Here is a 15,264-nt window from a genome sequence, read left to right on the forward strand (position 1 = left end):
CCAGTTACGGAGTATCTTCCAGGTTGTCCACAACCAGCATGCCTGCCAAGTATCAGTGCCTAAAGTGAATATTATCAGCAGCACACATCAACAGACACGGTCACTTTCAATGCAACAGGCAGCTACTGTGCAGAGAGTAAAAAAATAAAATAAAAAAGAGAAAAGAATCCCATTGCCGGTTTTTCAGGCGCCACCGAAAAGCAAAACCAAACAAATATCTGCACTATACTACAAGCTCACAGATTCTTCAATGTTCACCCTTCTCCTCTATGCACTCTCCTTGAGCACCGAGACCACACCCTCCTTGTTGACCGTCACCAGAGACTTCGCATCTATTCCCCAGCGGATAGCCGTGCCTGGTACGCTCGTCCTGAGTGGTTCGGACCACGCCTTGGCCTTCTTCAGATACATTTGCACCGTGACGCCAGTGGACCCAACTGTCGCGAGGTACTGCCCAGTGCGGTCCCACGCAAGAGACTGCGCATCGCCCGTCTGGAGCTCCTTGGCCTTGGCCGCATCACCCTCTTTCCGCAGGTCGAAAATGGTAACCGTCTGCTGGCCCTTGCCCGTTGCCGCAAACCAGTACCCATTCTCGGAGAACACCAGCGCCTGGACAGGAGCCCCAAGGTGAAAGTTGACAACCTTGACGCCATCCTTGGTGTGGAAGACATTAATATCTCCCGCCTGTGTGCCAGCAGCAAGAAAGTGGCCGTCGGGGTGGAAGGCACAGGATGTCAGAGCTGGTGAATTGGTCAGTAACTTTTGTTTTGGTATATAGCGAATGGGGGGGAAACATACCAGCATCCGTGTAGCCTCGAGACACCTGTTGCAGTGTCTCAAGATCGTAAAAGACAAAGCTCTTGTCAACGCCAACCGAGGCCAGGATACGGCCACCGGGGTGGACAGTGAGACCAGTGACTGCACCGGCGTGTACGTGGAATGAAGCAACCTCGCTGCCGCTGTCCAACACCTTGACCGAGCCCTTGGAGGTACCCAGGATAACCTTGCTTCCCGTCCACACCGTACATGTCACTGGCTCACCGATATCCAGCGAGCGCTCCACTGTGTTGCCCTGAATGGAATAGATATCGGCCTTGCCATCCAACCCGCCAATGACAGCATACTCAGATTCGACATCGAGGGAGGAGGCTTGCGAGACGGAGAGATCGGTGTGCCCAGTTTGCTGGAAGGCTGAGACTTCGTCTGGGGTGGCCCAGTTCTCTGGGGCGGGTCGCTTCTCGCGCCGGCGTTGTGTTAACCTGCAAAAGAATAGTCAGCACCATGTCATCGCTACTCCTTTCGCCCAGTACTTGGTGTCCACGTACTGTTGTTGCACCTCATTGACATGTTCCACCAGTCCTTCTGGGAGACCCTCGTTGTCCACCGCCATAGCATCGCTATTGGAAGTACCGCCAGCCGAGGGCGCAACGGTGATCTTGGAAAGAGCATCCCGGGCCTCATCCCGCTCCTTGGTCAGCCGCGCAATCACGCGCACGGCGGCATCGTGTTGGTACAGGGCCGTCGCAAGCTCTTCTCTTGTTCTAGACAGCTGCTCCCTTGTATTGTATGCTTCCAATACCAACGCGTCCCACTCATCCTGAAAGGCCTTCAACAGCGACGGCAGAGAGGTGAAATTTGGAGGACGAGGTCGGACGACGCGGCTGGTCTTGACATCGAGGAGGTCTTCGGGGTCGAGCTCTTCTTCGGTGCCTGGTTCTTTTCCGTTTTCTTGAATGTACTTGAGAATTAGGCGCTTCTCAAAGACAGTGCCTGGTCATCGGAGGGTTGGTTAGCTTGCGACCTCTCGAGCTGCGACTGCGGCAGACTGACCTGTCTTTCTCGAAACAACAGGCTCCTCGGGAACCTCGCCAGACACTGCGTCAGATTAGCGAATGATCGATCCCAGAGTTTTCCGGTATCGACTTACGTGCGCAAAGCATTTTTCGATATCTGCTGGTGTTCTCTGTAAAAATTGGATTTTTTGGCCATAGGTCAACTGCGGTCAGCCTGGGACTGTGAGGCTACCAAAAGTGAACGCGACCCGCGCGCACAGTCGCACTCGTGTGGGGCGTCTTGGCGCAATGTCATTCATAATTCAACCACTGTGGACATCTTGCATAACTTGCCTGTTGAATACATAATTATCTTATCGATAAGCCCTTCAACATCGTTATTGCTCTTTATCACAACCAAAGCATTGTTCAGCTGATTCATTTCTTGCGGCTTTGTACCTAAGTACGTACTCTCTTTCACCATCTCATTGTTTTCCCTCAGGATGGAACACACATTGATTCATACAGCAACACTGCCCCTCATCACCAACACCGCTGTCCCTCCCAAGTGGATTTCCTTGACCTTCCCCTCCTCAGTGACACTCGTTTCAACCACAATCTCACTTCTTCTGCCCATTTCAACACCCTGCGTAATCTCATATCTTGCCCCCTTCTTTTCCGTCAAGGTCAGATACGCGCTCAATGTACACCCTGCGCTTCCCGTGGCCGGGTCCTCAAAGCCCAGCTCCACCATTCTGGTTTGAACCTTTGTCTTCGACCCCTCGTCGGTATAGACATAATAGTACCTACCGACAAAGCTCTTTTCCCACTCTCCTTTGTCCAGAAAGTTGGGGATCTTGTCAAATTGAAGGCGAGGCGAGTCTGTCACTTTGGCCAGAAGCTCCAAGGAAGGGAGGTTGACGAGAATGAAGGTCATTCCTCTGACAATGCTCACCACTGTTCCCGAGAGCTCAGCTTGCCGGATCGGATCGTGAGGAGACAAGCCAGCTGTGATGATGTCTGATGACTCGGACTTTTCGAGGAGGCTGGAGAGAGTGGACGAGTGGACGTGCACCGCGTGGGGAATCTCAGCCTTGACGTTTTGGCTTCCTTCGACGTTGATGGGAATAGGTCCGGCCTTTGTCAACAAGGTGTTGACGTGTCCCCAGCCCAGGTGGTGAAGGACTAGGTAGGCAGTGCCAATGGTTGGGTGCCCCGCAAAAGGGAGCTCCTCTTCGATCGTGAAGATGTTGACCTCGAGTGTGGTGGCTTCCGGTTTGACATTGGATTCAGCATGTAGAAAGACTGTTTCGGACAGGTTGAACTCGCGGGCTATGCGCTGCTTGATCTCTTGAGTCACCAACGAGCGTTGAGAAGGTGGGACGAAGACAACCGCCAGGGGGTTTCCCTCATAGCGATTTGTTGTGAAGACATCGACAGTGACAAAGTCAAGGCTGAGGGGGGCCATTTTGATCTTCTGTTTTGGGATGCTACCTTGGCTGGTTTTAGATGACGACTCGATTCTTGGGTGTCGAGACAGGTATATATGTCATTGTCAGGTCTCGATGTGATGAAATTGAGTCACAGAAGCGGGGAAGTGGGGTGAGTAACCATGACGAACTCAAAGGGCGCAGTTGACACTCCCAGAGATGTTTTGCCATAGTTGCTGATTGGTAGGACACGATATGCTCGATGTCCCTACCAACCACATCGGCGGTTTCCGCCGCTCCCATAACCATCGCCGCTGACCACGCATCTAGAAACTTCAGTCTTGCGAGCATATCCAACTGATAGTCAAACGGCATCTCTTGGAGTTTTGGGTCTTCGCACACCAAGCGGCAGCTGGTCCTTGTTCATACAACTTTCAAGATCAATGTTTACAACGGTATTGTTGTGACAAGGACACATTGAACAACGGGGTATCATGAAAACTATCCGTTTGTGCTGACAAAGGCTTGACAGAACTAAGGCATTGTTCAAATGGACTCGACAAAGAGACTGGTTTTATATAAGGAAGGTCAGGTTCACAGTCGTCCTACACATTTTCCCCCATCATCAGCAATCTTCATCATCTATCTGCATCATCCACAACAAACAACAACCACACTGCATTACATACACTCAAGAGGCAGGCCTCTCATCTACACAAAATGTATACCGCAGGTGTTATTTATACCGTCCTCCTGATGGCTCTGCCATTGGTAGACTTTGCAATCGCCCATTCAAGTCCTTACTCAATCCTTAATGTGACCGCTTCTGCTTCTCAGGCTCAGATTGATGGTGCCTATGAGGACCTGCTACAGAGCTTGCAAGATCAAAACGAAAAGGAACTGTGGTCGGGAGAAGGCGCCCAGGAGCTGCTTGCCAAAAAGATTGCCGAGATTCAGAACGCCCACCTTACACTCACTGATTCTTTGGAGAGATGCTTTTGGCACCGCGACACTGGTGTTCGAGATTGGTATGGTCGACCCTTTCTTTGCTGGGACGAGATGGCCAAAGACAAGCTCGAGGCGTTGAGGGATGCTATTGCCCAGGACGACTTCTCGAAGCTGACCTGGCGGCCTCGCTCTTCCAGATACTCTATGCTTCCGGCCGCAAAGCCAGACCAAGAGCCGGCCCAAGTTACTGACAGCTCATCCACGCAGGAGCCTCTTGTGACTACAACAGAGACGCCCGAACACAAAACTAGCAAGGTCGATGTTGTCACGGAGCCAGCTGCCAAAATTACTCCCGAATCTATCACCACCAAGGCTGCTGACGAAGTGACCAGGGCCTGGTCAACTATCAGCGCCGTGTTAAGTTACCCTTTCACCGTTGTCATTCCTCAGCTCGGGACCTGGTTCGCCGCTGCCAAGCCCATTGTTGTCTCTTACTCCGAGATGGCTTTGGCTCAGGCCAAGACCTGGTTGGCTATCCTCTGGGCCTTTGTCTGGCTCGTCGCCACCACCGTCTGGTCCTACCTCACCACCTCCTTCAAGCTCGCTCGGAAATACCTCGGGCCTCTAGCACCCTCACCTTCATCGGAATCTATCCCCGCAGACGCCGCCCCCCAGCCTACCATCAGATCCAATGCCGGCTTCAACGCCGACATTATCAGGTCTCTGGATGGTGAGCAGGAGACGGTCCTGACCAAACTCACCTCTCTCGCCCCCATCCCTGACAGCACTGCTACGGTCTTGTTGGCGAGCACTACTAACCCACTGCGTTACCAGTCTCAGTTTGGTTCGGCGACTGCCCGGAAGGTGAGCACTGTTACTACCAAACCTTCTTACTAACTTTTTTGTGGCTCAGCTGTTGGATAATGGTACTTCCAAACTGGAAGAATGACTGGGTCGGTAATCAGGTAAGTAAAATAATTTTTCCTACTCTCTAATAGAAACATATCTCAACTCCCTTGCCAAATTCCCCTCGCCCGAGAAATTTCCCTCTCCCGTCTGTCCGTGAGTGAGAAAAAGTGATCAGACATAGATATAGCACATCTCCCCTCCCAACCCACCCAGCTGATCGTTCATCTCCTCCAACCTCACCCCCGGCGCCGTCCACCCCAGGTCGATGACCGAGTCGAGCGCATTCTTCGGCTGGGTGGTCTGTCGTCTCCCGTGGTTGTGGCCACCAGGCATGGCCTGCCCGGGCACGGCGTTGATTCTGTTTTCGGGGTCGTTCATCTGCCAGATCCACCAGATGCGGTCCAGCGCGCCGTGGTGGAAGTAGAAGAGGGGGTCGCCTGGTGAGCAGTAAAAGTCCTTCAGCATATGTTAGCGCCGAAATAAAAAGGTGGCGAAGGTTAGGAGAACATACACCCCCCGGATCACCACCAATCAGGTAATGTCCCGCGTTGTGAAGACCCCATGGATTGGGGTCACCCTTGAGCTGGGGTTGGCCGAGGTACCGGTTGTAGAAGCTGTCGACGTCGTTGTGCTGGGTGATCAAGTGGTAGGTGTAGTTTGCTTTTGCGCCGGCGACGCTGAACCGGTTGACATCACGGCGGAGACAGCGGGGGTTGGAGCCGAGGCCGTCGCGCTGGGGGTTGGGGGGGATGTCCCGGACGACGGAGCCCTTGGGGCCGAGGGAGACTACCATGCTTCGTTACTGTCAGCGGTGTATCAAAATAGGGTTAGCTAGAAGGGAAACATACTCCTTGAAGGGTCCAGTAGTCACACAGCCACCGCCTTGATCAGCAGGAATGCGATCGTATGGACGGGGAAACGGTTGAGGGATGCCGTTGTAAGGCGCGAGTTTGCCGTTGCCGGACATGCTGGCTGGTGACCCGTCAAAGAGGAGAGAGTTCAGGGGGTCGGCGACGTAGCGGTCGTAGTTCATGTACTTTCCTCATGTCAGCAACTGGTCATCACGGCTAGGTAGTAGGACTAATGCACACCGGTTGGTATCCTGTATACCCACACTCCTCTCTCAAGGCCTTCTCGTACACGTAGATGAAGTACCGATGGGCAGCAAAGAGATTTGTTGGGCCGTGAAGCTCTCCCGCCTGCGTCATGTGTGTGGCAACAAAGTCGTCGAAGCGGCTGAGTGAGCCAGGGACCTTGTCTTTGGGTGCCCGGGGAGACTTCTTCTGGAGGCAGAGGACGGCCCGGACGTATTCTTGACGGGTTTCGACCGTCATATCGCTCCTGCAACGCTGGTTAGCTAACAGCTTGACAGGCGGTCAGGAGGCAGAAAACATACCACTCTTGTCTGACGGCGGCATTCTCGAGCGTGCAGTTTGTGGCTTTGCCCGCTTTGTGCTGCTTGTCCAGCCAGGCTTGGACCTTGGGCATGGTCTCATCCTGGAGTTTGTCGACTACGTCGAGGGGAAAGGCAGGATTGCGCTTCCTATTGAGATAGTGTGTTAGGCTCGACACATGAAGCGGAAGAGGTGGTGCTTACGTCTTGTATTCCCACCCCCATGCCCCCACGAGCAGTGACAACTGCACAACACCCTGAATACCTTTCATGTCGATGTTGCTTTGGTCAACAATTCTGAGAGGTATGGCTCGTGGTTGTCTCAACAAGGAAACAAAAGGAAAAAAGCAGAGCAGTTCAGCTTTTATTGCCCTTATTTCATGTCCATGTGTACCTCCACCGTCTTGACCCTCTATTGCCTACCTCCCATCTCACCCTCCGAATCCCCAATATTGACCCTGCCGAGGAGAGTTGCCGGACGCCGGCGTCGTCATGTCCAATATCGGCCGGATCCTATGACTTGCGCGCCTAGTTGATTACGATGCCCTCCGATAGAGAGCCAAGAGGTTGGGATAGCAGGCCATCTATCTGCCGCCAACTAGAAGAGGAATGATTATCTGAAATTCTTCTCACATGTGCGAACGTGCATGTCTTGGGCTACTTCTCACGTCTCATCTTTTCTTGCTCGCACTCATCCACGCCCTTAATATCTATCACACCAATGACAGTCATCTGCTGAGGATACCATCTATTTTGTGCCCAAAATCCAATGTATAAATCTCGAGAAATGTAACTTGCTTCTGAAAACATGCTCCGTGCAGGATCTTGTAATACAATGATAGCAGGCGTGTACCTATCATCTTGAACAAAACACAATGATTGGATTACTGGGTAAATACCTGGGTGGATGGGCAAAGGTCGATCTGGACGAGTTGAAACTGGGCCTAATTGAGCCGGGTGCCAGAAAGAGGGCAAAATAAATAGAGGTGAGCTGTATAACGCGCTTATGATAAAGGAGGTACACGCCCACACACCCACCCCGCGTTTGGTGGTATCCAGATCGCGGCAGATGTCTTCTCCTGCTCGGTTCCCGAGGAGGCTCGCATCCAGCGTGCCGTCTCGGTTTTTTCGGATGACGGAGGTAGGTCGAAGGTATTGTTCTGTCTTTGCCATCGCCATAATGACAGGACAAACATCCAACCCCAACCCTGGTGTAACGAGTCATGGCACCAAAAAAGTATTTCCCCTCACCAAGGGTGGTGAGGAAAACAGCAAAAGATTTGAGTCCCCTCGACCGGAATCGAGCCGGTGACCTTTCGGTATCAATAAATTCCTTTACAGCCGAACGTGATAGCCAACTACACCACAAGGGGTTTTATTGTTGCATTTTTAAGCGGAAATAGCAATCCTAAGTTGGTAACTTTTCTTTGACATCACATGTCAGTAAACTTTGGATTTCGCGAGTCCTCAACATTTGAATGGCCATCATGGCCACAATAGTAAGAGATTTTGACAATCTTCGAAAAGCATACTGCTGATTGTCTGTTCAAAGCGTGCCACTGCATTTGCAGGTTGAAATACTCGGACAATTTTCATCATGAAAACTGAGCTGCCCTGCTGTCGATATTGACCTGTACTAGTAGGTTGGTACTCCAACGTTTTCCCCATTGTTGCCAGACGGAAAAACGTGGACTGTAGAGTGACGTAGAGTGTTGTGTGTGCTCGGGCAAAACACAAAGCTTTGTAGCACTGCAACGTTTCAACACCACGCGGTGGTTGAGCCGTTGTTTGAAACTCTGGACTCTCCAGGCACTCAGACACTGTTGAGAAGAAGTCTCCCAAGGAAGAAGCCATCTCCAACGCAAGGAACCCTGAGGCTGCGCAGTGATGGTGGATCAGTGTGCTGCATCCAAAAAGGGGCAATGACGAAAGTTAGTTGGCTGACAGCTGCAGGCCATCTGGCAGACAGATTCCATCGGAGCCAAGGGCAACGCTCGGGCCGTTTCTTGTGCCTGGCTCTTGGCCTAGAACTTTTTTGGTGAACAAGCTCTCGCTGGGCATGTCCACCAGGTACGTACCGATTGGGGATGGTCGCAATCTCGACTAACATTTTCTCTTGTGAACGAATGCCATCATCTCCTTTTTTTTTTGCCAACGACGGACAGTGAGAGTAGAAGAAGAAGAGCAAGAAGAATACAAGAGATAGACATCGTCCAAGTGTGTCTCCTTGGACCATCGCTACCCAACAACCGACAGACGAGGAGCACGCAACAACAAGACCACACAAGGCCACAGCTGCAAAGTCCCACCACACCCAGGGTCGCCCCCCGTGTCCAATCCGATCCGATTCAATTCCCCAGTTTTCACCTCCTGACGCGTAAAACAAAAGCCGACCTTTCCCTGCACACTCACTACCACTACCACATCACAACCACATCCTCAAACCGCCTCGTCAGACAAAGGGAATTCATTCTTTCCCTGCCGCTCGCTCTCTCCTGCCACGACGAACGAACTGATATTTGAAGATTACGGATATGGTGGACGACGCTTGAATTGCCTTGTTGATCCAAAGAAACCCTTTTTTAATTGTCGGTCGTCTGGGCCTGTGAGCACACCCTTGGGCGGACGGCGCATAATCGATTCCATTCGCACTTCTGTATCCTCGCATCGACCGACCTCTAAACCACTTCCGTCGCTGGCTGGCTGGCTTCCCGCCCCAGAAAATCCGTCACGATGGATCTCCTCCGACGAGCTGGCAAGTTCGTCCCCGCCGGAGCCCGTCTAGCACTCCCCGTCACAGATGAAAAGGACAAGAGCAAACGAAAAACATGGGCTACTCGCCTGGCCTACCTCAAAAGGCCAATGAGGTTACGGGGCAACTCGAGCGTATCGGTGCCCCTCGGCGTCGTTGTTCTCTTCCCCGTCATCGTCGTCATCCTCATCCTTGTGCTCTTCGTCAGACACCCCAGCAATCCCGGGAGAATATTAATACCTGCTGGCGCCCCACCAGCAATAAGGTGAGCTTCGTCCCGTACCCCAGGGCCCTTCTCTCGGAGCGTGTGCTGACTGTGTCGTCTCTACAGAAAAATCAGTGAAAAGCACGACAAGGTGTTCGTTACCGGATGCCTCGAGCCAGATACCAGCAAGCCCCGCGCCAATGCCGCCTTTGTCGTGCTCGCGAGAAACAAGGAGCTGGATGGTGTTATCCAGTCCATGAAGTCGATCGAGCGCCACTTCAACCGGTGGTACAACTACCCCTACGTCTTCCTCAACGATGGCGACTTCAACCAGACCTTCATGGACACGGTCAAGAATTACACCAAGGCCAACGTCGAGTTTGGCAAGGTTGGTCCGGACATGTGGGGGTACCCTGACTGGATTGACCCCAAGGTCGCCAAGGAGGGCATCAACAAGCAGGGAGACAACGCCATTATGTACGGCGGCATGGAGAGCTACCACTTTATGTGCCGCTTCTACTCTGGGTAGGTTACCCCACCACTCTGTTGCTCGAGCTGCACAGTATACTGACCAGATGCAGATTCTTCTACAAGCACGAGCTCCTTGCCAAGTACGAGTGGTACTGGCGCCTGGAGCCAGAGATCAGCTATTTCTGCGATATCACTTAGTATGTCTTCTCTTGGTTCTCTGTCGGCATTCAGACTGCTAACCAGTTTCAGTGACCCCTTTCTTGCCATGATTGAGCACAACAAGACCTATGGCTTTACCATTGCCGTCAAGGAGCTTCGCGAAACTGTCCCCAACATCTTCCGTTATGCCTCCGCCTACAAGCGCCTTAACAACCTGACTTCCCAGGGTCTTTGGGAGATGTTCGTCGAGCCCCAGCCCGACAAGAAGCCCGAGCCCCCTGCGCCCCAGCTTCCCGACGAGATTCTGCGCAGCAAACAGCCCGAGATTGACCCGGAAGGAATGGAGGGCGAAAAGTACAACATGTGCCATTTCTGGTCCAACTTTGAGATTGCCCGTCTCGATTTCTTCCGGAGTAAGGCGTATGAGGATTTCTTCCAGATGATGGACCGCAGTGGCGGTTTCTGGATGGAGCGGGTATGTTCTTTTCTTTTGCCTTTGCCCCCCTTTTTGGTTATCCAGTCGTACTGACCTTGCTACACAGTGGGGTGATGCACCCATTCACTCCCTTGCCGCCGGTGCTCTCCTCGCCCCTCGCGATATCCATTACTTCCGCGACTTTGGCTACCGCCACACCACGATTCAGCACTGCCCCGCCAACGCCCCCGCGCGCCAGCTGCCTCGTCAGCCCTGGCTTGAGGAGACCACCACCGATGAGCGCAAGCGTGTTGAGGAGGACAAGTACTGGGAGGAATGGGACACACCCAAGGAGAACGGTGTGGGCTGCCGCTGCCGCTGCGACACGGACATTGTGGACGTCGAAGGCAAGGAGGGCAGCTGCTTGGCCGAGTGGGTTGATGTTGCCGGTGGATGGGCGAGTCCTTGATCGAAGACGCAATGAAGCTGCAAATCCTGTCGAGTACAGCAAACCCAGCTGACGAGCAGTGTACAACTTTTTACCCATAATGATACCAAACGGGTCTTGTTGAACCTGCTTTGTTTCGCAAAAAGATGGATGGACGGACGGATAGGACATGGCATATTAGGAATGAGGCCATGACCGTAAATAGATGGCGGCAAAACTCTGGTAGCTTAGCTTTGCTACTTTAGAATTATTGCCCTTGCCCCTTTTTCCCTTATGGAACTTTCTTGTTTACACACTACACTACACACACAAACACACACATTGTTGTCACATAGCAAAAATCACCACAATCTCAACTGGGACCGGCACTTTGCATTGGGGATGGTCGGGGCGGGCGCGCTTTGATAAAGTCATGTTACAATGCTGGTTATTTTATTCTGTTGTATACCTGTTTTGTTGCGTGTTGCTTAATTTTGTTTATGGATTTTTGGACGAGGATGTCTTGATATGTAGCATGACGGCCACGAGCAACAGTGTAAACCATTCACCTTTCAGATACATCTCCGCGTTAGTGAGGAAGAAATATATGCATACAGCAAAGGGGCGAGATCAGTGTTCAGTCATCTCATTTACATCAACACAGAACAAAACAACACAGCCAAACTCAACAAATCTCTATTTTTTTCTCTACGAAACCCCCTCTTATTCACCCCCGCCCCCCAACCCCCGGGGAGAGTACCAGACTAAGAAACAAAGAGGTGATTAAGACATTACAAGATATATACCGACAAAAACCTCTTGATCACCACCATCACGACAAGATCCCTATAAGAACCCCTTCCTTATAAAAAAACCCCTCTCAATTCACAGTCATCTCGTCCCTCGATCACCGCCCTTTTCTTCTATAACCCGACGCCATTCATTATCGCCTGTCCCCAGAAAAAATCTATCCCTTTATCCCTTCTTCCCGAGACCCGTAGGAAGAAAAAGCAAACGCCCGGAATACACCACTCCATATAAAAAAAACACCAACCGTTCCCACGCCCCACGCCATGCTCTGATTTGGTATCTTTTTCCCAACCATTCCAGACTTTTGCAGCGAGACAAGAGAAAGAAAAAAACGCCCAAAACTAATAGAAAAAGCCCCGCCCAGAGAGAGAGAGAGAGAGAGAGAGAGAGAGAGAGAGAGAGAGAGAGAGAGAGAGAGAGAGAGAGAGAGAGAGAGAGAGAGAGAAGAACCGAAAAGCAGCAGCGAGAGAAGAGAGCAAATTGGAAAAAGATTTACCAAGCCGGACCGCCAGCATCGGTAACAGCACCATGGCTGGCATCGCCCACAAGACGGGCATACTTGGCCAGGACGCCCCTCACAGGCTTCATCTTGGGCGGCTTCCACCCTCGTCGGCGACGCTCCAGTTCCGCCGCAATGCCCGCGGCGCCCTTGATGCCCGAAGCCTCAATGATATCAATGCTGTTCTTGACAGCGTCAATAGTGATGAGATCGCCATCCTCCACAAGGGCAATGGGCCCGCCCACAGCCGCCTCGGGGACAACGTGGCCGACAATGAACCCGTGGCTGGCACCGCTGTAGCGCCCGTCCGTGACAAGGGCAATCTTCTTCAAGCCGGCACCCATGATGGCGGCGCTGGCCTGGAGCTGCTCGGGCATGCCCGGGCCGCCCTTGGGACCCTCGTAGCGAACAATCAAAACCTGGCCCTCCTCCTCATCCTTGATGAGACCCGCGGAAAGGGCGCTGTTCAGCTCGTGCTCCTTGTTGAACACGCGGGCCCTGCCGGTAAAGAAGTCGCCTTCCAAGCCAGTGATCTTGGCCACGGCGCCACCAGGAGCAAAGTTGCCGTAGAGAATACGCAAATGGCCCGATTTCTTGATGGGCTTCGTAATGTCCCGAATGATGGTCTGGCCGGGGTCGAGCGAAGGCCAGCTCGAGACGTTCTCAGCAAGAGTCTTGCCCGTGACCGTGGGAATGCCGCCGTCGATAAGGCCAACAGCAATCAGATACTTGAGGACAGCGGGAGTGCCACCGACGTTGCAGAGATCCTCCATGTAATGCTTGCCAGACGGGGCCAGATCCGCCAGGAACGGGGTGGCCTCCGAGACGCGGTGGATATCCTCCAAAGTGAGGTCAACATCAGCCGAGTTGGCCATGGCCAGAAAATGCAGAACGGCATTTGTGCTTCCGCCGAGCACCATCGTGAGCTTCAAGGCGTTCATGAAAGACCGGCGTGTGATCAGGTCGCGGGGTCGAATGTCCTTCTCCATGCAGATGCGGATGGCCTCGGCGGCCCGCTCGCACTCGCTTCTCTTCTGCGGAGATTCGGCGGGGAATGACGAGGACCCGGGAAGGCACAACCCCATGGCTTCAATGGCTGTGGCCATCGTGTTAGCCGTGTACATGCCGCCGCACGCACCAACTCCGGGGCAGGCATGCTCTTCGATATCGTCCATGACCTCGCTGGCGGTAGCCTCGGCACCGGACTGCTTCTTGCAGCTGGCCTTGAGCACACCGTATCTGTAGGAGCCCACAGCTTCGTAGCAGGTCGAGATGTTGATGGGTTTGTCGAGAAGCTGGGAGTGGCCTCTGCGCATGGTACCGCCATAGATCATGACAAAAGGTCTGTTGTGGCGAGCAGCGGCCATGATCACACCGGGCATGTTCTTGTCGCAACCGGGAATGCTGATGTTGGCGTCATGGCGTTGGGCGCATGTGACCGTCTCGATACTGTCAGCGATAATCTCTCTGGACTGCAGAGAGAAACGCATGCCTACAATGAGAGTGGTAAGTATGTGAAGCCCAGCCATTGTGTCCCGACAACCCACCTTCCGAGCCCATGGTAATGCCGTCCGACACACCAATGGTGTTGAACTGCCAGGGCAGCATGTTTTGTTTCTGAACGGCCCTCTTCACAATGATGCCAAGATCCAACACTACCACACATCAGCAACCGACTCAGTGACTCTCTCTCAGACATACACCACCACCAGGCCTGACTCACAGTGGGTGCTGTAGTAAATCACCGCTGTTAGTTTCATTCCTTGCTCCCAAAAGGACATCCAGAATAGGCAACTCACTTGCACGGGTTGCCCTCCCACCAAACAGTAGCGATTCCCACATGGGGTGCATTCTTCATCATGTCCTTATTGGGGACACCAGCCGAGTAAAGCATAGCCTGCAAAAAGAAAAAAGAGTCCCCATATTAGCCATTCTGCCCAACGCTAGCATCACCACCACCCGTTGTTTTTCATCTTGCAGCTTCCCTCCCATCAACTAGATCAGCAAGCTCAAGAAGCCAGCCCCACAAGAGCTAGGAGCTAGCTACCCCTCAGGCCCGACGTCTGGAAAGGGTAAAGATAGGTAATAGAGATACGATTGCTTCTGCCGAAGAGAGCTTCCGCAGCTTCCCGCAGCCCAAGGCTGAACCGGTGGGCCGGCTTGTATCGGGATTTCGACAACTGGCTCCTCCGTTCGGTAGTTTTTGAGAGAAATAAAGAGCAAAAAGACTTGCCTGGGCTCCGGGATAATCGTGGTCCCGGGTCATGAAGTGAGACCAGCGGTTCAGAGGGCCCCCGGCGGGAAGATGGTCGAACTGGATGTATTCGCCAGGCTTGGGCATGTTGCGCTCATTCTCTTGCTGGTGTTGGACATCCGCGTGCCCGGTATGGGTCCCCACCGACTCTTCCGCGTGAGGTGCCATTGTGACTGTGAGTTGTGAGTCGAAGTGGTCGTGATCTTTCTCTGAGTTTTCGGCCGACTCTGGTCAGCGATTGTGGGTGAGAGAGAGAGTGAGTGAATAAGGGAGAGGCAGAGAGAGGTAGGTCCAGGGAAACACCCGGTGACAAGGGTGTGAACGTTTGGTGGACGGACGAGGAAGAGTATGTGCTTCTAGAAGAGCCAAGGGAAAGGTTTGGTGGGAAGGGGGACCGGATATAAATATCGTAAGGATTTTCCTCTCGCACGCCAGGCACGGATACCCAAGGCCGCTCGCTGGTTGCTCCCGGTTCCAGAGTTGCTCCTGCTCTCGGCTCTTCTTCACATGACGAGATGTGGCAAAGGGAAAGAGCCAGGAGGACGGGAGCTTGGCCAGGAACCGCTAGTTAGCAGTCCTTTGTTCAAGCCAGGTGGCCAGCCGAGCTCCAGGGGATCAATGGAATTGTCAGCTCGGGAGCATCTCCATCTGGAGATACCCTGACGACAGCCAAACCTTGCCCGTGATGTACAACAGCAACAGCGGCCAGCTGCCCTGGATGCTCCGCCTCGTGGTTGTTTACCGGCTGTGGAGTCCGCTAGGAAAGCGTTCCTGGCAGGTCCTGGGCAGCTCCACTTCGGGCAAACGCGAAATCAACTAA

General features: G+C 53.1%; 6 protein-coding genes and 1 non-coding gene across 7 annotated transcripts; 3 read left to right on the forward strand and 4 right to left on the reverse strand.

Moving 5' to 3' along the window:
• Positions 1–123: 123 nt before the first annotated feature.
• QC763_700710 (uncharacterized protein) lies at positions 124–2,026 on the reverse strand. Its single transcript, XM_062915081.1, has 5 exons — positions 1,928–2,026; positions 1,831–1,875; positions 1,326–1,770; positions 799–1,259; positions 124–740 (listed from the first exon to the last, which is right to left on the reverse strand). Exons 1-5 carry the CDS (start codon positions 1,938–1,940, stop codon positions 268–270), a joined length of 1,437 nt encoding a protein of 478 aa, XP_062762279.1. The 5' UTR covers positions 1,941–2,026; the 3' UTR covers positions 124–267.
• Positions 2,027–2,292: 266 nt separating this feature from the next.
• Positions 2,293–3,240, reverse strand: QC763_700700 (uncharacterized protein; the record flags this gene model as incomplete). The annotated part of the gene is made up of 1 exon (XM_062915080.1): positions 2,293–3,240. The coding sequence occupies one exon, from the start codon at positions 3,238–3,240 to the stop codon at positions 2,293–2,295; it is 948 nt and encodes a 315-aa protein (XP_062762280.1).
• A 682-nt stretch (positions 3,241–3,922) lies between these two features.
• Positions 3,923–5,882, forward strand: QC763_700695 (uncharacterized protein; the record flags this gene model as incomplete). Its single annotated transcript, XM_062915079.1, has 2 exons — positions 3,923–4,219; positions 4,418–5,882. The coding sequence occupies 2 exons, from the start codon at positions 3,923–3,925 to the stop codon at positions 5,045–5,047; spliced, it is 927 nt and encodes a 308-aa protein (XP_062762281.1). The 3' UTR covers positions 5,048–5,882.
• QC763_700690 (uncharacterized protein) lies at positions 5,231–7,565 on the reverse strand (the record flags this gene model as incomplete). The annotated part of the gene is made up of 6 exons (XM_062915078.1): positions 6,657–7,565; positions 6,456–6,602; positions 6,151–6,400; positions 5,908–6,095; positions 5,571–5,853; positions 5,231–5,515 (listed from the first exon to the last, which is right to left on the reverse strand). Exons 1-6 carry the CDS (start codon positions 6,722–6,724, stop codon positions 5,231–5,233), a joined length of 1,221 nt encoding a protein of 406 aa, XP_062762282.1. The 5' UTR covers positions 6,725–7,565.
• Positions 7,566–7,737: 172 nt separating this feature from the next.
• Positions 7,738–7,825, forward strand: QC763_0112110. Its single transcript has one exon. It is a non-coding gene; the product is annotated as a tRNA-Tyr (tRNA).
• Positions 7,826–8,301: 476 nt separating this feature from the next.
• omh4 (O-glycoside alpha-1,2-mannosyltransferase 4) lies at positions 8,302–11,286 on the forward strand. The gene is made up of 5 exons (XM_062915077.1): positions 8,302–9,469; positions 9,536–9,934; positions 9,991–10,077; positions 10,130–10,514; positions 10,582–11,286. Exons 1-5 carry the CDS (start codon positions 9,186–9,188, stop codon positions 10,921–10,923), a joined length of 1,497 nt encoding a protein of 498 aa, XP_062762283.1. The 5' UTR covers positions 8,302–9,185; the 3' UTR covers positions 10,924–11,286.
• Positions 11,287–12,183: 897 nt separating this feature from the next.
• Positions 12,184–14,612, reverse strand: QC763_0112130 (uncharacterized protein; the record flags this gene model as incomplete). Its single annotated transcript, XM_062906495.1, has 4 exons — positions 12,184–13,682; positions 13,738–13,817; positions 13,990–14,087; positions 14,424–14,612. 4 exons carry the CDS (start codon positions 14,610–14,612, stop codon positions 12,184–12,186), a joined length of 1,866 nt encoding a protein of 621 aa, XP_062762284.1.
• Positions 14,613–15,264: the final 652 nt, after the last annotated feature.

Source organism: Podospora pseudopauciseta (genome assembly GCF_035222475.1).
Source record: "Podospora pseudopauciseta strain CBS 411.78 chromosome 7 map unlocalized CBS411.78m_7, whole genome shotgun sequence".
In the NCBI taxonomy this organism is placed as follows: Eukaryota; Fungi; Ascomycota; class Sordariomycetes; order Sordariales; family Podosporaceae; genus Podospora; species Podospora pseudopauciseta.

What these genes read in the sequence shown, in the direction of transcription:
- QC763_700710 (XM_062915081.1), bottom strand. An exon ending in GTCAATGAGGTGCAACAACA is followed by an intron (nt 1,260 to 1,325) that starts GTACGTGGACAC and finishes ATTCTTTTGCAG; the next exon opens with GTTAACACAACGCCGGCGCG. An exon ending in TCGAGGCTACACGGATGCTG is followed by an intron (nt 741 to 798) that starts GTATGTTTCCCC and finishes CCAATTCACCAG; the next exon opens with CTCTGACATCCTGTGCCTTC.
- omh4 (XM_062915077.1), top strand. Translation starts at nt 9,186, where the DNA reads ATGGATCTCCTCCGACGAGCTGGCAAGTTCGTCCCCGCCGGAGCCCGT. An exon ending in GGCGCCCCACCAGCAATAAG is followed by an intron (nt 9,470 to 9,535) that starts GTGAGCTTCGTC and finishes TCGTCTCTACAG; the next exon opens with AAAAATCAGTGAAAAGCACG. An exon ending in GCGGTTTCTGGATGGAGCGG is followed by an intron (nt 10,515 to 10,581) that starts GTATGTTCTTTT and finishes CTTGCTACACAG; the next exon opens with TGGGGTGATGCACCCATTCA.